This window comes from Amia ocellicauda, chromosome 10, assembly GCF_036373705.1.
Source record: "Amia ocellicauda isolate fAmiCal2 chromosome 10, fAmiCal2.hap1, whole genome shotgun sequence".
Taxonomy (NCBI): Eukaryota; Metazoa; Chordata; class Actinopteri; order Amiiformes; family Amiidae; genus Amia; species Amia ocellicauda.
This window is the reverse complement of record NC_089859.1, coordinates 9,087,811-9,113,875: the sequence shown is the minus strand read 5'-3', so window position 1 is coordinate 9,113,875 and position 26,065 is coordinate 9,087,811. Positions and strand designations below refer to the sequence as shown.

Below are 26,065 nucleotides of genomic sequence, written 5' to 3'. Positions count from 1 at the left end.
TCACAGGAACATTAAGCTCTTAAGAGATGGTCTTGTAGGACCATGCTTGACTATTACCTTCTTTCAAACCTCCTCAGATAACTCTCTGGTTTTCCATCTCTTTTCCATGTCCAGTGTGGTACACACAGTGACACAAAACAGCAGAGTGGGTACTATTCTCCATTTAAACTGGCTGAATGAGTGATAATGTGGTTGAAGACAACTGTGATACTAATTAAAAGAGAATGGTCTGCTTGAGATATCACTACAATACAATTATTTCATATAACTTCTAAAGGGTATCAATAATATTGTCCAGGCCATTTTAGAATGTCTTCATAGAATAATCAAGAATTCAGTTCTTTTCACAGTTTTTTTGCTTTGTTCCGCTGCAAACCAAAGACATGCATGTATGGATGACAAAAGATCTTTTAATTTCAACACTTTTCATGGTGAATGGTGCATTATTTGAATAAAATGCAATGGTACCAATACTTTCGGCCACGTCTGTATATCCTTGTGTATATACTACATTGTGTATAATATATATATATATATATATATATATATATATATATATATATATATATATATGTATGTAAGTGACTTGGCTATAGGCATCTGCTAAAAGACTTAATACTAAATTAAGATTTAATATTCGGCAATGATCATTGAATATTCAAAGTCCCATTATCCCATGTAAATTACATCTATTCTTGCAGTCTTTTTATTACGCACTGTGCATTTTCTTAATATTGTTTAGTTATAGCTATGCAAAAGCACTAATTGCTCCTTAATGAGCCTTCTATCCTGAACATGCATTATGATCTCAAACCTTTTCCTCGAATTGTAATTTTGCAGCAGCCATGGTTATGACAGGGCTGATTGAAGTTTTTTTAAAATGTAATTTTATGCAGAACAGCTGTGAGGAATAACTTGATGCACCTGTTACAAACTGTGCATGTATTGGATTTCTATTTAAATTATATATGGTGTTGCTGTAAAAGGGGCAGTACATATTGAATTGTTGATCATTGGACTTGACTTACAGATCATTCTAAAAACCCATACTCTCCGATAAAAATAAGGAGAAAATTATATTGTTTTAGTCCATGTTTAGTTTGGAAAGCACTTGGATCTGAGTGAGTGGATGATGGTGAACAGTCTGAGCAGGAGTGGTTTTTTTGGGGGGATATCTGATTTGATCAATAGTGTTGTTTGGGTGTACTGTCTTCACTTTGTCTTATTATTGTTAGCAATTTTATATTTGTGTGTGTGTTTGATTGAACCCAGTTGCCTCAACTTTGCTTATATAATAATTATATAATCGTAATAATAATTTCATAACTCACTATCTGGCAGGGCTCGTCAGTCTAAGTGCAAACCTATAAAGATAATGAATCCATAACCTCTATCGCCTCTTCTGTAAGCGCCTAGAAGTCCGTTTGATTATTTGTATCCGTAAAATATATTTGATTTTACCAAGTCAGTGTGCATGTTTGGGCATTTACCCTTCCCAACCTGGGAGGTTATATTCAGATTTTCCTCCATGTGTGTGCTATTTTTAATAACTTTGATTAATAATTACATAGGTGTATGCTCTGCTCTACTTTTGGATTTGAGGCATGCAAACCTGTAAATGCAATTCATTAATATACTTCTAATAATATGGCAGTAATACTTCCTTACATCCCTTACTTTTGGCTAATGCATCAAAATACAGTTTGTCTGAGCTAGATCAAGGACTCACGTGGAGAAGGCATTGTTTTGTTTCTCACAGCGGATGCCCTTGCAGTGGTTGGGCTCATCAGAGGCTTTGGTCTCGTAGTAGAAATAGAGCTGGTTGAGGCCGTTAGCAAAAGCCAGCAGGACGAGGCAGTAGATGAAGAGGAATTTGAGGATGTCCAGCAGCATGCGGCCCAGGGAGATCTGCAGAGGGCCGAGGTGGGAGTTGGCGGTGAAGAGGGAGATGAGCCGCAGGGAGCTGAAGATGTTTGCGATGGCAAAGAGGGCCTCAGCGATGAGGGTGGGGTGCCACATCTCCCATTCCTCACGGGGCCGGGAGCTGTTGTACTTTCAAATGCACAGAGAACGTAACAAGAACCAGAAGGCACAATGAAGTCACAGAAAACCCCGGCTAAACTAAACAACTTCCATCTCTTGTTTTCCTTTTATTTTTCTCCTGGATTATTTGTGTCCCCAATGGGTGTTTTTTCTTCTTCTCTCCTTTGTTTGCTTAAATAAATACATAATTGTGTATATCATTAATTTAGGGAAAAACTAAAAGTACAAAGTAAAATTAATTAATATATTTCAATTGCTCCACCTGCTAATAGTCTTTCATGCTGATCATTATATATTGCTTTATTTTGTTTATAACAAAAAAGATTTGAAAAATCTGAATTCTAATAGTAATATATGTATTTTTTAATACAGCTTAAGCATTCCAGATCTTCCCTTTTCCCTTTCACTGTTAGCTGTTAAGACTGTAAAACCTTAGATTAAGATGTCATTAATAAATTATGAATAAATAGTTGTACTACACTACCATAGGCGTGTTGTGTCTGCTATGCCAAAAGTCCCGGGCCCAACAGTTTGTACAAATCAGCCCTATTCTGACCTCATTATGACTACAGCTCTCATAAATTGATGTTGTGGTAATCTACAGTTTGATTAAAAGTTTAGCCCATCCCATAAAATACTTGCGTGACTGTAATATTAATTTACAGTAATACTAGCAGTACCCCTAAATGTAATCCTCAGTCTATGGTCACCTTATCAATGTAAAATACATTTTGTATATTATTATATTAATATGTTATTTATAATGTGAATAAGAAAACCAGGGAGGCAGTATTTGGCAGCACCCAATGATAAACAATAAATCATATGTTATAAACGGTTTATTGATTATTTATAAATGGAATGTTCCTGTTTTATTAACTATGGGTACATGTGTAATTTATCAATGACACCTTAATCTCTAGTGTTATCATAAAGGCTTCTCTACATTGCAATTCAAAGAAAACTTAATTACTTTCAGCAATATATGGCTATTTTGAATTACAGTTTTAGTATACATTCAATACATGATAGATATATCATTAAATAAAAACTGTTGTATGATCATATTTCTGTTAAATTAATGATTGGTGGGGGGATTAAACATTTACATACTTTTTAGGTCCAACTAGCCTATATTATTGAAATATGAATTAAAATAAATTTTGGCCAGTGATAATTTTGTTTCAATTATCTATGTTATATTTATACTATTAATATAATGTGATAATTAATAGGTACTAATAACTTACCTGAATAACTATTTTTACTCATATTAGGAAGAAAACCATACATTGATAATGTAGGCTTGACTTGTAATAGTGATGCATTAATACATGGGTATGAGTAAATGGTGATATAGAATGATTTATTTTAATAAATCTCATTCTCTGGTAGTCCTATGTTGTACTATGATGCATCAACAACAGTATTTTAACTTATATCAGAACATACAAGCTGAGACAACTGAGATGTGGCAGATAGTGTGCTGCCTATGGGCAATGATAGAAACATGTTGCATCTGATTTATTTTCTGTCACTGAGTGTGCCCTGGGTGTGGAAGAAAGGAGTCAACAGAGCAGTGCAAGAGGAAAATATAAGCAGTGACCCATGCTTCATATAACACTATTTGTTTTATCTTCAACGCATGGTCACTCTTGTCAGAGAATCATCCATTTTCAATTTACTAGCTCCCAGCCATATGGACATAGTGATGGTGACTCACATTGCAACAGGTGGTTCAGTGGCCTGTTGTATTGGCCTGATAAGGCTTTAAATATCATGGATGGTTAAGAAGTCTAGAGTGGAACATTTCTGTTAGTTTAAAATATTTGTATAAATAGTTGGATTGCCACGTCATCTAGGAAGTTTACATGCAGTGTTTCTAACTCATGAAGTGATAATGCACATGCACATTTGGGAAAGTCATGAGAAAAAAATTAAACCTGCATTTCACATGCAAATGCTACTGAGATAATCATATTTATCCTTAAATCACCACATTATTAAAGTGGAAGCTATCTGGTCAGTTTATTGTGTGTTTCAAGGTAAAGTAAGTTGCTGATGGACATTTAATGGTTAGCAATGGTGTCTTGCAGTTGAATGGCAATGGGGAAAGCTGTTATTTTGTTTTAATTTTTCCTTATTATTATTATGCTCTCTATATTGTTGTTCTGTTGTGCACTGTTCAGTACTGTACATCATGTTGTAATCCTAACTTTTTAAAACACTTACATTCACGGATTGTTAGCAAAAAATCCATCAGCAAAACAAGGTATTAAACAACTTGACGCGAGGCAGAAGCCACAGATGCACACTGTTTGAACATGTCACATGACAGCCATGTAAAGCACCCTTTCTGGCATTTTCCTGCAAAAACAGTATGAGAGCTGTATGTAGAGCTAAGCTGCAAATGAACGCACTCCTTTGCCCTTAATTTGCATGCACAACAAACTAAGACCATGTAAACCCTGAGATGGAGAGGGTAATTTAATCTGTGACTCGAGCATATTGCCTCGAGTAAGGTCAAAACACACATATACAGTGGGGGGAAAAAGTATTTGATCCCCTGCTGATTTTGTACGTTTGCCCACTGACAAAGAAATAATCAGTCTATAATTTTAATGGTAGGTGTATTTTAACAGTGAGAGACAGAATAACAGCAAAAAAATCCAGAAAAACGCATTTCAAAAAAGTTATAAATTGATTTGCATGTTAATGAGGGAAATAAGTATTTGACCCCTTCGACTTAGTACTTGGTGGCAAAACCCTTGTTGGCAATCACAGAGGTCAGACATTTCTTGTAATTGGCCACCAGGTTTGCACACATCTCAGGAGGGATTTTGTCCCACTCCTCTTTGCAGATCCTCTCCAAGTCATTAAGGTTTCGAGGCTGACGTTTGGCAACTCGAACCTTCAGCCCCCTCCACAGATTTTCTATGGGATTAAGGTCTGGAGACTGGCTAGGCCACTCCAGGACCTTAATGTGCTTCTTCTTGAGCCACTCCTTTGTTGCCTTGGCTGTGTGTTTTGGGTCATTGTCATGCTGGAATACCATGGCCCCGTCCATCGTCCCTTTGATGCGGTGCAGTTGTCCTGTCCCCTTAGCATAAAAACACCCCCAAAACATAATGTTTCCACCTCCATGTTTGACGGTGGGGATGGTGTTCTTGGGGTCATTCCTCCTCCTCCAAACACGGCGAGTTGAGTTGATGCCAAAGAGCTTGATTTTGGTCTCATCTGACCACAACACTTTCACCCAGTTCTCCTCTGAATCATTCAGATGTTCATTGGCAAAATTCAGACGGGCCTGTACATGTGCTTTCTTGAGCAGAAGGACCTTGCGGGCGCTGCAGGATTTCATTCCTTCACGGCGTAGTGTTTTACCAATTGTTTTCTTGGTGACTATGGTCCCAGCTGCCTTGAGATCATTAACAAGATCCTCCCGTGTAGTTGTGGGCTGATTCCTCACCGTTCTCATGATCATTGAAACTCCATGAGGTGAGATCTTGCATGGAGCCCCAGACCGAGGGAGACTGACAGTTATTTTGTGTTTCTTCCATTTGCGAATAATCGCACCAACTATTGTCAGCTTCTCACCAAGCTGCTTGGCGATGGTCTTGTAGCCCATTCCAGCCTTGTGTAGGTCTACAATCTTGTCCCTGACATCCTTGGACAGCTCTTTGGTCTTGGCCATGGTGGAGAGTTTGGAATCTGACTGACTGATTGCTTCTGTGGACAGGTGTCTTTTATACAGGTAACGATCTGAGATTAGGAGCACTGCCTTTAAGAGAGTGCTCCTAATCTCAGCTCGTTACCTGTATAAAAGACACCTGGGAGCCAGGAATCTTGCTGACTGATAGGGGATCAAATTTCCCTCATTAACATGCATACATTTTATAACTTTTTTGAAATGCGTTTTTCTGGATTTTTTTTGCTGTTATTCTGTCTCTCACTGTTAAAATACACCTACCATTAAAATTATAGACTGATCATTTCTTTGTCAGTGGGCAAACGTACAAAATCAGCAGGGGATCAAATACTTTTTTCCCTCACTGTATACTTCATGCCACTATGGGAGCTAACTTGTAATGGTAGTGTACTACATAACTGCTTATTGTAGCAAGTCAAACGCCCTTAGTTGGGGCCCCTCCATATTTAGAATTGAAAGTCCAGCTATTACTTTCCATCTGCCATTTTACAGCCATTCATAAATACTGATTGGGTGGCATGTCAGCATACTTCAGAAGAAATATGATATTCTGTGCAGTGAATGACAGCAAGATAGTCTAATTTAAAACATTATGTGCCTAATGTGAGTATTGGTGTGCAAAGTGTTTGCACACTGGACAAAACAGTTTCTTTCATACATTTATTTGACTTGTTCAGCATATTTCCTTGTATGTTTTAAGGCATTTAACATTAACTAATGCACTTCCTCATTTCAAAGTGTTTGCAAGTGTGAATGACCTCACATTTAAATTTTAGGTAAATCTCGCTCTCTAAACCCATTTTTCAAGTCTTAAGGATACCACAGACATTTGACTATTATCAGAGTCTCTCTTGCCACTGTACAATTGTCACTTTGTCAAAATACATTATATTGGATGATGATGCATTAGTGCAAGAGATCCCAAGGGGTTCATGGCACTAAGCTGTTCCTCAAATGGTGTCAGGTCTCCACATACCTAGAACTTTGCCATTTCTAGTCAAAGCTGTGGCATTTTGACAAGCTTAGCTAAAGACTGACCAAAAGTATAAATACCATATTGAGTAATAGTGGTGACCAGTCATTTTTCTCACAGGTTTACAGCAACCTCAACAGTGCAGGTGCCCTTGCAACCAGCTGGATGTAGCTTTTGTTAACATATAGCATGCCTGGGTTCAGCCGATCAACAGCATCCACTTATTTTTGTTATATATAAAGAAATGACTACACTGTTCCACCTTGTCCTCATCTATGTTGCTCTCTGATCACACAAGGGTCAAAAAGCTGGCAGGTTTTTAAATGTATAATTTTTACTGTACTCTTCTAAAAATATCCATATGCAATGAAGCTAAAATAGTTTTAGTCTTTTGTTTTTTTAGCATTCTGTAATATGACTGTCATAGATAAGACAGAGACTTGCAAAAAAAAAAAAAGATCTATATCGCTTCAGTGCAGCCTGCAGATGTGTAGGGAACATTCCTTCTCCACACACACAGACCTATACTTTGTGAAAACTGACAGAATGAGACTAATGACATGGCAGTGGCCCAAAATTCAAGTGGATGGTTTGACAAGAATGGTAGGTAGTTTCTTTTGTTGATGAGGGCTGCTAACGTGTCTTGTGCATACCATCTAATATAACATTTCATTTAAAACAAGCATACAAGGACATAGTACTATGCAAGACTTTTTTGTGGTTTCAGCTCATCACCCATGTTGTCTAAGTATTCTCCGTGGATGCTGATATAGTAGATTGAATTACAGTTATAGTTTTTGAGGAGACTTCATATAGTTGGCCTTCAGCTTTCATTAGTACACAATACGAAAGACATTTCTGTAATATCTGTAAAGTATGGAGAATCAGTCATTATAATGTAGCTGTTTACCTTGACATAGGCAACTATCTTCAATGAGATGGTAGCAAGGTACAGGGAGTTCATTGCAAAATCCATGAGGTTCCACCAGTCGTGGACGTATTCTGTAAACCCTCCATCCCACATTTCCTTAATTTCTGCCCAAATAAAACCTGAAAGAAGATGACTCCATTAGTGAAGGGTAAAAAACATTTTATGATGGGCATTCACTGCCAACAAAGGCATATATGCTACAAAGGTTGCACCAATTTGAGTTAGTGTATTGGATGAGATCTGGACTGATATAGGCTGCTTATATAATTCTAGTTATAACTACACCATTTCCATGCATAGGTTGATAGCTCGTTGCTGTTGATGGTGGCACCCATTTATACAGCTGTGTTGAAAGTGGCAAGTGTAATAATGACCCTTGCTCAAGTATACCTCACCAGAAGGAAGGCTTCAACTCACAACCTTCTGTTACGGGTACCAAGCCCCAGCCGATACTCCACACTGCTTCCTACAAATAACACATTTTGAATCCCGATGTCAATCAAAGGCTTACCGAGTACCCAGGGCAGTATCATCCACTCCACGATTGTGGGTGGCGGGCCCTGCATGTGTAGGTTGGTACGCACAATGTGTTGGGAAGCCAGCAGGAGCAGGAAGAGGAAGGTCAGGTAGGAGGCGGTGTGACAAATGAATTTGATGAAGGGCTTCTTGATGAAGAGGCCCAGGCTGCTCTTGGGGGCAATCAGGTAGACAACAGAGAAGACAGGGAAGAGCAGTCCGATGGTGAAGCAGGTTAGCAGCTTCACAGCCCAGTGCCGCCGCCGCCAGCCAGGGAACCCGTCGTACCATAGTGTCGCCAGCAGCTGCTGACAGTTTGGCTGTGCAACAAACTGGAAAAGGAAAATAGGAGTGTCAAGAATAAACACTGCTTTGGTTGCAGATTAGCAGCTGTTGGTGGTCAGTGTGTAATACTGACTGTACCCTGCAATTAGCTGCGAGTGGCAACTCTAATGTAATTAAACAGCTTTATCATTGTTGTCCCAGGAAAGGGTTGGTTTAGAGAAGCAGTTATGTCACATTAAGGTTGACTTTATTCCACAGTTTTTAGATGTTCTAGATCAGTGGTCTCCAACCCTGGTGCTAGAGAGCCCTAATCCACTTAATCTTATATGTCACCCTAAATCACCGATCTCTAAATGCTGGGAACACATGTGAGTTATTAATCAATTAAGCAAGTGAATCAATAGAATGCTTGCCTCACAAGGCTGGAATTATGCAGATGATTGCTCCAATGGTTTCCAAATTTCCAAATTTAGCAAAAACCAGCTTCACTGATCATGATGAAATACTTCCAGGTGTTTATAAATTGGTGACAGAAGGGTCACCTCCAAAACTGGCTGGATTGGGGCTCTCAGGACCAGGGTTGGAGACCACTGGTCTAGATGGTAGAGAGTTGATGTTATAAATACACGTAGGTGAAAGATCATGGCTTCAAATGATAATTTATAATACTTGTCTTAGAAATGCAAATACTTTCTGAGATTGCTCATAGTCATTCTAAACCGAGACATAGAATCATTTGCAAGAGTAATATAATCTCTATCACAAACGGGTGTTCACATGGAAAATAATACCAGTACTAATAATAATATAAATGTGTTTTGCATCTTGCCTCCGGTTTCAGAAAAGCTTAATTCAAAGATGGTCCACTTGGTTTCTGTTTAACTTACAGGAAGAGTCTAGGTATTCAAATTGTATTACTACTTGCTCTCTACAGGCCATTGAACCAGTCGCTTGTAATCAGTGTTAACCTTCAGGATAGTTTCAAGAACAATCACATTTAAACCAAAATGCATTCTGTGCCACAGATTAAATATTGAGCAGATAATGAAATGTTAATGTCATTATCTTTGCCCACAGGCCAAGAACATGTAATAGACAGGGTTAAATAAAATAAAAAAGTCATAATGATTGACAAAGGAAATGGAAAAAGATAGATTTTTAGAGAGAACTAATTAATTAGACATCGAGGCAGATGATTTCTCTTTTTTGTACTGGTCAAGTACCTTCAGGTTCTTTTGTTTTTAACCTGATGAGGAAAAGAAAAAAAAATGTGTGGCCATATGTGACTAAAATTACTCTCTGGGAGTATTATAGTACCAGCAGCTCTATAATTCAACTGTGATGCAACCCCAAACGTCCTGTAGATCTCTGTTGCTAGGTAACCATATGGTAATTAATCTGATGGCTTCTCAGATACTTCTACAGTTCTGACTTTTCAGCCTGCTCTTTTTTGAAATGGTGAAAAGGAACAATGAGACAGTTACATGAAATGTTTTGGAAGCCCACCGTCACAATCACCTTAACCGGAGGTTGAATAGAGGAGTGTGGGGGAGGGGAGTGTTCTAGCAGAATTCTACAATACAATTCTACAATAGTCTTATGTGTGTTTGATCCCACAGAGCATGGTGTAAAACCTTTTCACGTACCTATGTATTTTAAATTGCCATTGTAGTACATACACCTTACTGCACATATTTAATTGGCATTTAATAGCTGAATTTAATAACAAAATAACTAGAGAAAATACTCTATTATCTTCAGTGAAATCAGTCATCATGGAAGTGGGAGGAAAAAAGAAGATGTATTAAGTGTTTGTTTAACCGTGACTATGGCTGAATTGGAACCAGCAACCTCCAGAATATAAGTTTCATTTTGGGCCTCATTGAACCATGGAGGTCTTTTTTCTCTGGATAAGTCACTTGGGATCTCATCCTGTAGTTGTTTGCTTTTAATAAGAAAATTGTATTCTGGACTTCTTGAGAATCTGCAAAAAGTAAAGTACCACAGCTAAAACACTTCTCAATTCAAAATCGCATCAAAACCATGAACAGAATATATCTTCTTGTAGATTTTATATAAGCGATTCCTTTTGTGTGTGTATGGAGGGGTAGCTTTAGTCTGCAGCACTGCTTCAATCCAGCATAGTATAGCTAATTTCAGCTGTGGTTTTGCAAGAGCATTAAAGAAAATGGAATCGTGCCATTGCTATCAAAACGCAACTGTAGTACAAACCAGGGTATATCACGATTTTGCAAGACTGATCAAGAGAGACGGCATATGCAGTGGGTTTTCACATACACCATTATATGTTCCCTCATTTCTGATTGGAATAGTTGGCCATCCTGTGGATAGTATCTGCTTTATCTCCTCACTATTACTCAGCTGTGAAGTTAGACATGGTTGGTATGCATGAGATGAAGACCGATATGGAATACGGTATTGAAGAGAATAGTGGATTTTAACTTAATGGGTGTTATAAAGTTTTAGAAACCTAATGTACTGCCTTCATTTTATTGTGTAACTGAATTTTAGCATTTTCAAGAAATCAGCTATCAGCATTATATCTGTTTTCAATCATTAAACTATCTGGTATTCTTGTGTAGTGGGGTTGTACGGTTTTCCAGGATGGAAAAGTAAGTGATATTAATGTCTCTTAGTTGTGATGTACCTTCCTCATCTGGTATGTTGTAAGTCATAGACACGGAGAAAGGTAGATAACTTTTGGAAATTATTTTGCAGACACAGCTTGGCTTACATAAGGAGGCTCTTCAGGGAGGCTTTAGTTTTTAATAGCGTTAAATGAATTTGCACGTTCTGTATTTATTGAAGATAATAGTGTAAGGATGGCAGGAGTGTGGAAATGCTCCCAGTAGACTCGAAGAGAACTCCATACCTCTGTATTCATAATCATCATTGTCAACCGGTATGATTGATAATAAAAACATCAATACACAGTCAAAATTTCTGTTAGAATCCGGATACGGGATATTTATTCTAAGGAGATGTGATTTATAGTACATCAATAAGACAATTATTAATATAATTTCTTCATGGATCAGAAGTTAGCAGATTTCTAAAAACACATACAAGCATGGGAATCAGCTCTATAAATACTGCCAAATACCACCATCTCAACATAATTTTTTTTCTTGAATGGAAGATCTCCCAAAAGCACTAAGCTGTTTTCTGTCCTTTTATTTCAGTCCTTATGATATCCCATCATTATTTTATGTGTCCCCTTCTCCCTCACCAAATTAAAATGATTTGAGGTCCCTGAGCCTGCTAGCTAAATAACTGTTCATGCTATTAACAAGTGACACATGTTAATACCACCATGACACTTGTCATTTTCATCAGTTTATCCATTTATGTTTCTTAATACACCACTTCCTAGTAATATGTATATTACTCTTTATTGTTCATTTAAATAATGTAGACCTACATGTTGAAATGGATTGAAAGGAACCAGCAATACTGTAGAGAACCACAGGTGTTCAAATATTTTTCCCTATTTTTTGTCCCTATTCCAATCTAACCACAAGGTACAATTCTGGCCCATACCAGAGTCATCTTTATGCTCCAGTACTTCCAGTAATTCAACTAGGTTTGTTGTATCCCAATACAAAAGCTTACTGTTATCACACACTTCAAATAAAAAATGTAAATTTGATTTAATTTGGCTCAATACATTTGATGGATGTATATATAAGATATGTATGTATGTATGTATGTATGTATGTATGTATGTATGTATGTATGTATGTATGTATGTATGTATGTATGTATGTATGTAGGTTATATATATATACACACACACACATGAGTCTGCAGGCTGCAGCACTTCAAAATTAGATTTTTTAAACCCAGCTGTGTTATAACCTAACACAGCCCTAAGGCATAGGGAAGTGGAGAAATTTTGAACAACAAAAAGATTGATTTCTGAGAACCCAAGAGAGTATGAATACATCAGATGCTGGATTTGGGTGGGAAAGTGTGCTTGGGTTCATTCGCCACATTACACATATCTGCACTAAATAGCTGTGAGAGATGGTTGGTCAAAAACGACGACTCAATTTATTTCTCCCAGCTCCAAATAATTGGCAACATACTGTATGTTAAAGAATCCTGATACCTGTTAGTCTAGGCACATTTTTAAAAACATATTTTAAACAATTAATCAATTTCATGTCAAAGATGGTCTTTTCATGGTGACCACATTCTCAAAGTCCTATTGAAATTATTTGTTTGAGTAGGGAATAATGAAAGCATATAAGATGAGGTTCTGTGCTGTGCAAATAGCCCCTTATCTTTAAGCTGTCGACACACTAAAACCAACCCTTCCTATTTCCAAGGCTAACACTAGCATAACATTTCAGATTCCATCAATTGTCAAAAACCATCCAACATAATGACAGGGTTGATTGGCACAGTTCACAACCACAAGTACAAAGTAAAGCAGGGAACCTTTCTCACTCATTCAGAGTGAGTTGCACCCTGCACAGGCCGAAATGAGCTCCAAGAAGATTAACTTAAAACCAGCTTGGCTTTTATCAGCTTGCCTCAGCTCATCGGAGTAAATCCATACCCCCTGGCTCATTATAATGTCTAAGATGTACCATAACAAATATCATCTGTCCTGGCCTCTGTTTTACGTTATATTAATGCATCCTCTTTTTCAAACATGTTTTTCACATATTTTCGACATTTACATTCAGATGTGTTTTAATTGTATTTAATAAGGCAAACATCCCACCAAACCACTTCAAGGGGACATAATATGCATTTCATAGAAACTTAATTGTTCCTGTAGATTGTGATACATTTTGATTACCTTTCTTTTATGACTATGTCATCTTTGTAATCTTACTTTTGCATAATTATAATAATTTGGCACTTTTACTGCTGCCCTGCTCCCCTCTCTTGACTTTCCTAATAGTGTTTGAATTTTGAATTAGTTTTACTTCACTGAAGCACACAAAGAAAATGAGCTCGCTGGGTTCATTTATAAAATTGTTCAAGCTGCTTTCATCTTTAGTTCTTAAAAATGTTTTCTTTCCCTTGTCAATAGGCTGCACTCCACTTCACATTTACTGTAGACATTTCATAATGCTACTCTATTCAGTCTCTGCATATGAAATCTGTCTTTCAAGAACTCTTTTCATCAATAAATGTGATTTTCATGGTTAAATTATACAGACACTGAGGGCATTGTTTCAAGAAATAATATTAGCCTTTGCTCTAACTGTGGTTAACTTAATATACGTGTCATAGACAATGACTGTGAAAGCAACAGAAGCAGAGAAGAGTATGGGTTTTGTTTGGTTTGTCTCTTCTAACATATCTACTCTGTTATGACTTAATTGAAATAAATATGCAGGGTAATGAGATAAATTCCGATATACCCTATTGTAAGTCTTTTACATACATCGGTAACCTAAGCAGCTTCCTTCACTAAATGCCACAGCTGTTGCCAAAATCTGTGCAGCTAATTCACCCAATTTTAAAACTCTTGCTGTCGAATGTTTTGGATGCAGCATGGCATTTGCCTTCTTTCCCCGTGAGCACTGAGACCTTTAACTTTCTATTTGTTCCCAACTCTCCTATTCATTACAGTCATGTAATTGATGAGATAGACGTGACATTACAGTGATTTAACTAGGGCTGGAAATTGCAAGGGATCTCACGATGCAATATTATCACGATACCTGGGTGCCGGTATGATATGTATTGTGATTTTTCACAATTCTCATGATTCTATGTGTATTGCGATTTGATTTTGTGATATATTGCTTCTTTTCAACATCAGTAGTTAAATCAAACTTCCAAGGACAAAACTGAAAAAATACATTGGATAATATAATAAAAACCATGAGTCTGTCAATTAAATTTACTTTGAACTTTCAAAGATTTAATTAGAAATTAAACATTTTCAGCTGACCAAGTGAAAAAAACAAAACCGCGAACATATGTAAATTAGCCCTGTACACTCTGACAAATGGCCGATTGAGCAATCTTGTAGCTCAGCTAATAAGACATCGTTTGAAAGCTCCCGGTCTCTACTTTCTAACAAGCCAAACCATTCTGATAAAAATACAATTTATTTCTCAGATCAACAATGATCCAAAAATAATGGGGCAGAGTGTAAAGATGTGAACCATCTTTAGTATAAGATATGCCTCAACAGAGCATCAACACCAGCCCTTGGACTGTTATAAGTTAATATAACAGTAATACAATTTAACCATAACCACATTGGATACACACACATATCTAGTTCTTTCTTCCCTTCAATGCTGTAAAATTGAAAGTGAGCCCATACTTCAGATATAAAAGTCGCAGGCACAGCTCGAATAACGTTGGCATCAGCCATGTGTTTGAACTGGGATCACTATCTAACACGGTTACACAAATTCTGCCTTCATTCAGTCAAAAAGAACATTGTGCCATCTATAGGATTGGAAAAATTACAACATTGTTATTTTGCCTCAATAAAAATGCACACAAAAAATCCATACATGGAGACAGAGGATCAATATTCAGTTCAAGACTTTGACCCTCACCTACCGCTGTCTTGACCACACTGCACCAAGCTACCTTCAGTCCCTCATCTCTCCATACATCCCCTCCAGACCACTGCGCTCCTCCAGTGCCAGAAGACTAACTCTGCCTCCTCTCCACTCTCCTTCCTCCAGAGCCGCTCCTTCTCATCCCTGAACCCTAAGTGGTGGAACGACCTGCCCACCGAAGTCAAAACAGCAGAGTCCTTGACCTCATTCCGGCGCTTACTCAAGACGCATCTCTTCTGACAGAACTTGTAATATTAGTCCTCTATCCCTGCTAGATAGCACTTCAACTTATTCTTGATTGTTTTCCTCCTTGCTCCCTTTCCCGCAGCCCTCGTCTTTAACCCTACATCTTGACAGCACTTAGCTTTCACCATCCAGGATGTAGGAAGTCTCTTACTGTACTTGTGTAAATTGTAATTGTAATTTGTAAAATGTATTATTTTGAATTGCTATGTTTTAGCTAAGTTGAATTTGTAATGATTGATGCCTTGTACTTCTCTGTATTTTTGCACTTATGTTGTAAGTCGCCCTGGATAAGGGCGTCTGCCAAGAAATAATAATAATAATAATAATAATAATAATAATAATAATAATAATAATAATAATATTGTCAAAAAAAGATTGTGATACTACACTGTGGTAGATCTTTGAAATGATATATATGGCCTAGAATTTGGGACATAGAAATTTGGGATGTATTTCTAGTGTACTGTGTTCAGGAAGACATCATCCACTCAGTTTACCACTCCTGAAATCAAGGATGCAATCATCTGGGAAAGATGTGAGCTTGTGGTGCTACCAGTCTGGTTAGTGTCTCTTGTCACCTGTATATTGTAGCCACACTGCTTGCATTCCTGGATTCCAGTATACAAATAATATGTTGAAAATGACATGTATGTGTGTTGAAATAATTATTTTCTATTCTAAGAGACACCAAGAGATCATTTGGAATTCAAAATAAAAATAAGTTAAGATTTCTCAGGTATGTTTACGATACATACAACCTTTTAAATATTTTACAGAGCTAAGCATAACATTAGGCAACTGGTCTCTGGCATGCACAACAGTGATTTAATTCAATATTTTATGCTTCCGATACATCGCTGCTTAATACTTTGCCTATACTCTCTGACATAATTAAGGATGCTGTTTTAAAACACATTCCACATGCATTTGTGCACACAAATGTTCTCTGAGACATAAAGGCAGGAAAAAATATATAAATGAGTTTTATTAATGAAATAAACAATAATTGCGCCTATTACACAAGTTATACTCTTTATTTTGTGGATAAAGATATCTATTTTAATTTTTTTTATTTGTTCTCAGAGGCACATATAGCAGAAAAAACAGTATCGAAATCCTTTTACTACTGGAAAATCACATATACTCTTGCAAGGGTCAAATGTCTTGTTCTTTCGTGTGATCATTTTCTAAGGCACTAAAGATCCTTTTCAAAAATTCTCAGGTGGGTTTTTACTGTAATGTAACAGAGGAGTCCTTAGAACCATTTGCAATATATAAGTGTTGTATCCTTCATTTCTGTTAGACGATGACCTCATAAATGTAGGCCACTTGAGTTAGTATTCACAAAACCTGAGCTTTATTGGGATGATGTATAGCTGTCTCCTTTGGGTCCTGCATTAAAAATATGTTCCTGCTACAGAGGGGGACTAATGCTGCACAATTATTTTATTTTTATGCTAGCCATTTATTTTCTTCCTAGAATCCATAGTGGGTTTCAGATATTCGTTTTTTTCTTTCAGTAATATAAATATCCCATAGACATAATTTGCTTTGCCCTGAAGTAATTAATCTTTAATTCAGTCCTTCTGATCAGCCCTTTTAAAGAAAAATTTGTTCAGGGATGTATTTATTTATTGTTTTTATGTCAGTTATATTTATTTTTGTGTTTTTTATATATAATTAAGTATTATGTTTAGTTTTATTTTTATCTCTCCTTTTTTATTATAGCACACTTTAATATGTATATTGATGCAATTTGCATTTGTATCATATTACTTTAATGCAGTTATCCACCTGATTGAACCGGATCTGATTGCTCACTGAAGTAAGGCATACTATACTTGTGAACATCTAATCATAAACTAGACATATCTAGCAGTACTGAACAGAAGCTTAGAGAAAAAGTTTTGTTCAAATTATTTATGGATAGAAATTCTATGTTAGCGTCAATAATAGAAGGCGCTTGTCCCATTTTACACTACATGTAGTGGTGGACAACTGTGACTTAAAGTACATTGCTCCCGCTCTATACCGCCAACCTTGTTTACCGCCTGCTATTCTTTCTCAACCAATGTCTACCAATATGAACTCTACGGGGCAGCAGTGTGGAGTACTGGTTAGGGCTCTGGACCCTGGAGTGGAGAATTGTGGCTTCAATCCCCTGGTGCATGGGGCACTGCTGTTGTACCCTTGAGCAAGGTATTTTACCTAGATTGCTCCAGCCCAGCTGTACAAATAGATATAAATGATAAAATAATGTGATATGTTGTAACAATTGTAAGTGATCCTGGATAAGGGTGTCTGCTAAGAAATCAGATAATAATAATAATAATAATAATAATAATAATAATAATAATAATAGCAATCCTAAATTAGCTCATGTATAAGCAACCACCTTCAAAATTTAACCTGTGTTAAATTGCAGCTATTCATGTGATTTCAGGATAAATTCAGCAGTTCCTGTACAAAGCAAAGACTCAACCTTGAGCAGCAAGGAGCTTTCAAAAGAACTCAAAATGATTGAATATCCCTTGGACAATTATTCAGTGGAAGGTGTATGGCACCACCAAGACCATGCTTAGATCAGTCTGTCCTTCAAAACTGAGAGACTGACCAGAGAGGCTACCAAGAGGGCTCAGGAGCTTCAGGATCTACAGGATTTTATGGCCAAGACTGATCAAAGTGTTCAGGTGACAACAATATCCCAAATTTGAATGCCCACCTTGAAACCTGTTTGAAGTATGCAAAAACAAAAACAGGAGATTCTGAAGCATTGTGTGGAAAATATTTTGTAGTCTGAAGAAATTAAAATTGAACTTTTTGGCATAAATGCAAAGCCTTATGTTTGGCACAAACCCAACATGGCACATCACCCAAAGAACACCATTCTTACTGCGAAGCATGGTGGTGCCCTCTTGCAGTATCATATTATGGGGATGTTTCTCATCGGCAGGTACTGGGGCACTTGTCAGGATAGAAGGGAAAATTAAAGGGGTGTAGACTCTATAGGCACTATATCTATCTATCTACATAATATGTTATGGTTTTTTATGAGATTATATGTTTCATGTTTCCAAACAATGTTGAATATAATACAGATATTGAGAATACGACTGTAATTACAACTTCATAGGGAGGGGAAATATATCCATTTATCATCTGAGTTCCTGTGTAATCTTAAATTATCATGATGTATATATTACATCAAACATTTAAACATTGTATAAGGCAGACCTAAGAACATAGCCCTGGGGCTCACCTCCTCTCACAACTGATAGTTTAGGCCACAAAGCAGCTGTTTTGAAAAGCAGGTGTTTAATTAGTGAGATGAGAAGCACAAATATATCTAAGCATGTATGCCTAAGCCTGAACAAGATCCAGAAGGAGTTCATGTTGTATTCAAATACAGATCTTACCAGGTGTGAGCTTCCATTTCAAAATATTTCACAATTACTTTTGATTATCATCAGAGGTGTTATATTTGGTGTGGGAAAGAAAAACAGAGAATCAAGAATTACCGCAGCTCTTTTGTCAAAGTAATTTTGTGTTCTTTTTGTATACATTGTTACACCTGTCTGAATGTACTCCTTCAGTTCTTATATATACTGCTATAAATGCTGTTTTTTTAGTATAACTATGGACCTGAAATGGGCCTGTCATTGAAGGACAAAATCACCTTCGATTTCAGTCATTGTTATTCAGTATCTGTTTTTTGGCCATACTTTTGCAAGACAAAGCCATTGTGGCTGTTTCCATACTTTTGTATTCTGCAGCTCTTCCCTGCAGTCTATCAGGTTATTTTCAGAAGGATACAGTATGAAGTAAATGCTATTACTTGGATTGAAAGTGATTTGTTATTACAAGACCAAGTGTTACATTCAGCACCGAACAAAGAAATCGCTGGCAGCCCTGGCATACCAATTCCAAGAAAGATGAAAGCACCGAGATTATATATGTATCCGCAGCAGCAAAAAAAAAGACACTGGAAATATTTCAAAAGAATGTGAGAAGGCACGTTTTCTCTTATGTGCTGGGTAGACACATAAACTATCAATGTGAGACACATGCACATGAGCTTTTGTAGAGCATGTGGTTTTCTGTATTTAAATTCCTATAGCAACTCAATATCCCTTCATCTATATGTGAACAGGGGTCCTTTAATTTCCATCGTGTTATTGTTCAATTAAATAGGATATGAATATTTTCTTCGGAGAACCTGTGTTGTGTGTATCATATTCACAGGCCATCGTACACTATCCAGTTCTGCACTGGAGATGAAGGTCTTCACAGAACTGCCAAACCCTGCCATCTTCCTTTTAACACAAAGAAAACACAGAGATGAGTGTTTCTGACCAATTATGGCACTGCACTATTCACCCTCCTGCTGTGTCTCCAGTACTAATAAGGCAGACTGTTGCTGCACTCCATTCTGTTGCAAAATCTAGTCACCCTCAAGAATAATTCGACATAGTGATGCAACCACGACTTCCAGTATTCTTTATTTTACCCCATTTGGGCAGAATGACGAATACTTGTTTGTCCACTCAATCTATTGGTCTTGTCTGTCTATGGCATCCAGTGTGTAGCATATTTCATTATTCTTATTCTTATATTTCTTAGCAGACAGGTATTTCTTATCCAGAGCAACTTACAATTGTTAGATTAACTCTTCTATACAAATGTTTTACAAAGCAGCCTCCCAACGAGCCTCCCAACCTAGCTCACAATGTGTCTGATTTGGGCTTTGGGGAAACCTGCTAGTTCAAACACACACCTTCAATTTTAGATTTTGTAAACTCTTTGATTTATTTAGAGTGCAACAAATATCTGTAGAACTGCTTCGGGCTATAAGTAGATAAGTTATTTTTCCTTCTAGTTCTTTTTATTTGTTCCTTTTGTTAATTTCCTTCATTTACAGATTACCATTATGGATGTAATTTACAGGCATGGTGAGCAATTCAAAGACAGATTTCTTGCAAGCAACAAACTTTAGCTTTTTGCCCATGTGATACAAACGTGTGGTTCTAAGCATGTCAATTAAGGACGACACATTCTGAGGATTTCTCCATAGACTGTTGCTGATGTCATTCGGTTTAGCCTCTCCTTTATGCTTTCTAATTATAAACTCTGCTTGTATTCTTTGCAGATATATTCAGACTTAATAAGAAGCTCAAGATGTTTAAAGCATGTAATGTGATTCCAGATGCATAAATGCGTAAAACCTGTGACTTACTCTGATTGCAAAAAGTGTATGAAAGGTTGAAGAAACAAATGTATGCAGCACATTTTTCCTGAATGACATTCTAGATAATTAAAAGACAGAAAAATAAAATAAAATGGGGATTTGTTTATTTATTTGCTAAGTACATAATACATACAAGTTAGTTTATGATAGGCCTTCTGTCATAATCAGTTTTCTTCAGTTGAGACTTTATTCCATAATTTGGTAAAACATTTTGATATTATTTTGCTTTGTTAAAATATGAATATGTATATTATTAAGTGAGTTTTGACAGAGGAACTGTGTATTTCTTTGGGGGGGTGGGGGTGGGGGTTGAAATTGTATTTATGGTCACAGTTCACAATAATGGGCACCAATTCATAATTAATTAATGTATGAATCCCATAGGAATAATATGTGAATGGTCATGCACTTCCACTGAGTTCTGATGCAGATCACCTGTATCTGCCCTAACCCTAACCTTGACCCTAACCTTGTTATACATGTGATTAAGAGCAGAACTCAAATGAAATGCATAAGATCTTTTTCCTGTGGTATTCATATATCAATTCATTAAGAATTGCTGCCCATTATTGTAAAGTGTGAACATTTTAATATGCAGCAGGATATCTAGGAATGATTCACCTTTGTGTAGATCAGTTTCATATTGAACCAATCCAGTAAAATACGCTGTGACAACGAGCACTCCACTGGCCACTTGCACCTGCACTGTGGTTTGACAAACAGATCATTGTTAAATGCTAAAATCCTATTGAATAAAGCTGTTCCTTCCATGCTACCCAACTGCAACACCTGTTACAAGTGTAAACAAACAATTATAGTGTATCACAATAAAAAGCCTCCTGATTTATTAAATGCATAAAGAGACACAAGCATGTTTTAATTTCTGTGTAATGGAGTCAGTCGGTCTGCTGGGATTCCATTTTCTGAAAACATCTACAGCGTGGAATGCAGATACATAGCTTAATAAAGCAACGCCTATTACTGCACAGCAAAGTTGAATTAACTATATAAAAAAACAGCACTGAATAGTAATTAAAAATGTTTTTATGTATGCATATTCAAACCTATATGGTTTCCTAAAAGAAAGAAAAAGGAAATGTATATATCTTTATAAAGATATTGACTGCAGTTAATACTTTGCATAACTATAAATAGTTAGTTTCCCTTTAGCTTTACCCTGAAGTGTCTGAGTTTAAAGAACTGGCACAAAGTACCTTAGCACTCTGAAGTTAAAAGGCTGTATACAGGTAAAGGTGATATGTTTAAAGGGATACTTCAGTATGTTGGCATTATAGCCCAATTGCTTACTCATACGAATCCATGTAAACCTTTTTAATTCTGTGCGTCCAGAATTTGACTTTATCATTTTGTTAGCTTAGCAAAAGCCAGCTAATAGATCATTTAAATACTTAAAAGTTGGGAGGAGCACATTTGTACATTAAGTATTTTCTACAAGTCTATTCAAAATCAAAAGTATTTTGATTAATATGTTTAAAAATATTTTTCTTTTGGAATTATCTCACCAAACTACGCATTTCATCAGCTGTCATGAGGTAGGCAGGCAGAGCCAAAAGTAGTCCGTAAATAAGTATGTGGAAACTCATTTCTTATGATTAACAGTAAATTAACTAATTTATTAAACTATTTATTTACTATTTACAGTAATTGCAGCACTACAAATGACAAATGGCCAAGCTTTTGAGTATTTAAAAGATCTACTAGCCGACTTTTGAGAATCAACAATTTGCGACCATTTGCTTCCAGCAATTGTGCTAAGCTAATTATAAATTCAAAATCTTCAAACTGGATGCACAGAATTAAAAATAGGTTTCCATGGATTCGTATGACTCTGAGTGAGTAAGACATCAGGTTAAAATGCCAAAATAGGGAAGTATCCCCTTAATACTTAGGTTGTCCACTGCTTAAGATGTTGATCTTTGTGTTGATCTCAGTCACAGGAGAACAAAAATGATGGTGATGATTCTAATAAGAATTCAGGCCATCCATCACCAGGGCACCTTACCTCTTTCTGGTGGTACTTGATAGCGAGTTTGAGCTTGGCGAGGTCGTGGCACTTCTGTGGGTCCAGCTCCTCGCTCTGGTCATCCCGGTGGTTGAGGATGATCTCCAGCTCCCGGGAGCTGCGCGCCTGGTCCAGCAGGTCTTTGGCGAAGCGTTTGCACTGCTGGGACAGCTCCTCATACTCTGCCTTGAACTCGTTCTCTACCTTGCTCAATTCCTTCAGTTCCCAGCCCAGCCGGAAGGAGGTGAGGATGGGGTCCTCGCTGGAGAGGGCGATGAGAGAGGGGCTGGCCAGGGCCTTGTAGATGTTCAGCCGGGAGCGGGAGTGCCGTAAGCTGTCCACCTCCGAGCTAGACACGCACTCCACACAGTTGCAGCGGATCTGGTGTGGCCGTGGGATGGTGACCTTGCGCTGCACCAGCAGTTTGATGATCTCGTAGTTGTTGGCGTGGGCGGCCAGCATTATGGGCGTGATGTCAGGGGTGAACTCGGAGAACTGGTTGTCCATCATCAGAGATGGGACCTGAAAGAGTAGGATATGTGCTGATTAGCTGTATTTATCTTCAGTCACTCCATTTGTCATTTCCCTGTATTATTGTTCGTTGTTAATTCTAGCCTGGCTCACATTGATTGGATATTTTTACACTTTAGTGTTGTGTTTAAGTATTTGACAGTTGGAGTTGGAGTTGCATACATAGGCTTGATAAGATAGAAGGTATAGGTGATGAATGCTCCTGCAATCTGCTTTAGCCCTCCACACACAGACCAGCATACTTATGTTTTTTTATCACTTTTTTATGTTTCTTTAGCATATATTTCTCTGGGGCCTGTTAAGCAAATAAGACACCTGATTAGGAATGTAACAATAAAGCAATCCAGTAGTCAGTCTAGTCCTTTGTTGCACATTAAAGCATGAAGCAGACAAAGTCGCTGCCGATTTTGCAAGCTTCAAAGGCAGACCTTCTTTTGCAGTGTCTATTGATCTCAGGTTTTAGTCTTATGTTTTGAAATGGGAATAAATTTGACAGAGCCAAAGGACTTTACATTTGTATTTTTCAAAACGGCTTTGCAAAATGTGAGGGACCCACGGAGAAGGTTTCAGTGAGTCACGAAAGAAGGAATTGGGGGCTAATGGCTGTGTGCTTTTTTGAAACAGTTTTCTGCTTTACCTTATAATTTGCAGTTTTTAGATTTTTTTATTAGCATGATAAGGTCATCTAAACTATGCCATAATGACTGAATTTGGCTTTGTTCAAGAATCATTGCAGAGGATAATTCAAATAATTTACATTGCAATTTGGTTTGTTTTGGCATGTGTGAAACATCAGAAATATTAGTTTTGCATCAGAGTGTGCACCACAGAAGGGAACTTTGATCCAGGGCCAGCTAAGATTTTCTCTCTCAGACTCTCTATATCTCATTCAGTCCTTCCTCCTCTCTCTCTCTCCCTCTGTACCTATTTTCTCCCTTTTTAGCACCAACAGATGATGCTCAGACAGACTTGAGAGGAGAATCATGTTGCTCTTTTTTGACACCTGAACCTCTAGCACTTGTGGGAAATGATATAGGGCTAATATACTTGTGGCATGGCTTCCTTGTGGGTCTCTGTTGCATACTTGTGCAGAGGAATAATTTCGATACTATATTTTATAGGTGACCTCTTGACTGGGAATCCCTTTTCAAATGTTCAATTTCAGTATAATTATTGTTACAGGGGTTTGTTTCACCCACATTACTATGTGGAGCCAAGGGACAGTACTTCATGGTTACTGTCCATCGTCAGGTTACGCTATTTAAACAATATTACATTATATAACCAATGTTATATAATATACAGATATAGTGTTCCTCGGTTAGTTAGTTGGTCGCTCGCTAGCTCACGGCTCGGATGGCATACCCAGATTTTGCACGGGAACTAGAGAACATGCTGCACAAAATAGGTATTTCAGATGCCATCCTGTCATCTTTAAAAAAACAGTTTATTACCGTCAATATTTTGTTTGTATTTCACCCTCGCCTCAATTGGTAATATAGTAAAACTACACACATAACATTATTATGATGCTGCTAAGAATTAAATTGAATAACAATAACGATACATGTGAAAGATGAAAGGGTGATTGAATATTCTAGGTATCTTTCAAAACTTTTCTAAGGATCTCCCTTTGGCATAGTCCAAAGACACGCAGAAAATCACTGATCTAATCAACCTAACTACTGACATATCCATATGAAATCTTTTATCTCATGGTCCGATGTACAGCCTTATGTACAGCTCAGATTCCTTGTTTGTCTTCATACCCTTGCACCATGTTTGGGAGATGTGTTTCTAAAGATTTATTCAGTAAATGTGTTTTTTTTTTTTCTCTCAAGACTGACAGTTGCAAAGGGCCTGTTCAAGTACTGATCGATTTACATCCCCTGTAATTATTCTGTTGATAGAATCAAGACAGATTGGACACTGATGATTTGGCCGTGCAGGAAAGATACAAAGTGCCACCTTCAACATGAAAACAAACAAGAAAATTGAGATTTAAGTCTTGGTATTTCTTTTTGGAGATTGTCAGAACCCATTTAAAATGTGTTTAAATGTTTACCTGCTTTTCCCCACTGGGCTTCCTGTGGCTCAGCAGAAGCTCCACCGCTCCCACCACCTCTTTCCGGATGGCATAGAGGAGCGCATCTCCCACGTACACGCTGTGACTCAACAGCAGCTCCATGATCTCTAGGTTTTCATTCTCGATGGCAATGAGCAAGGCGCTGCGCCCCAGTGGGTCCATGCAGTTGATGTTGATGTTGTAGTAGATCTCGGCTTCTTCCAGGGCATGCTTCACGCTGGCATAGTCCCCCTTCTCCACCGCTATCAGGTAAGCCTTCTCCTCCAGGGAGAGCTCTGCCTCCGCACGCACAATCTGCAGTGGGATGCGGTCCCTGTAGGGTGAATAGTTCACCTTCTTGTAGTAGAGCTGCGCCATAGTTCACGCCACCAAGAGGGAACGCTGGAGAGGGGCAAGAAGCAGAGGAGAGAGCAAGTCAAGGCCAATTGTTGGAAGTAATTGCTACTATGCATAGAAGGGATAACATGCAGTTAGCATCGGTAGGTGGTTGTGTTTTTTAAGAGAGAAAAAGTTGAGCAAACTTTAACACTTTCACAAAAGAAATAAACCTCAAAGCCATCATGTGGAAAATAAGAGAAAACCTATTACTCTTTGTAATAGCACAACAAGGACTATTTAAGCCACCAGGAGATTCCTTCACCTTTTAAAGAAACAACAGATGCTGTGTTTCTGATTCCTTTGTTAACTGGAGGGAGAAGGATTTAGGGATTATAGGCCGCTACACGCTAGAAGGACTGCTGTATTAGATCACAGTCCTATCCCTTTGCTACATATGTTCTACACTTTTGATTTAAAGAAAACTGTATAGTCCCCCATTACAGCATCTTTACAGCATTATGTTTTCAAATAGCACCATATTATTTAATATTGTTTATATTATATTATTTTGTCTCTTGAGTGCAATACAAGGG

General features: G+C 37.5%; 1 protein-coding gene across 1 annotated transcript in view; it reads right to left on the bottom strand.

The window, feature by feature from the left end:
- Positions 1-25,528, bottom strand: part of LOC136759836 (short transient receptor potential channel 5) — a 40,256-nt gene extending 14,728 nt beyond the window's left edge. The window contains exons 1-5 of the mRNA XM_066714912.1: positions 25,134-25,528; positions 22,538-23,059; positions 8,168-8,504; positions 7,636-7,775; positions 1,730-2,052 (exon numbers count right to left, since the gene is read on the bottom strand). Coding sequence (XP_066571009.1) covers positions 1,730-2,052; positions 7,636-7,775; positions 8,168-8,504; positions 22,538-23,059; positions 25,134-25,511 — 1,700 coding nt within the window. The 5' untranslated portion in view covers positions 25,512-25,528. The remainder of the gene's footprint in view (positions 1-1,729; positions 2,053-7,635; positions 7,776-8,167; positions 8,505-22,537; positions 23,060-25,133) is intronic.
- Positions 25,529-26,065: the final 537 nt, after the last annotated feature.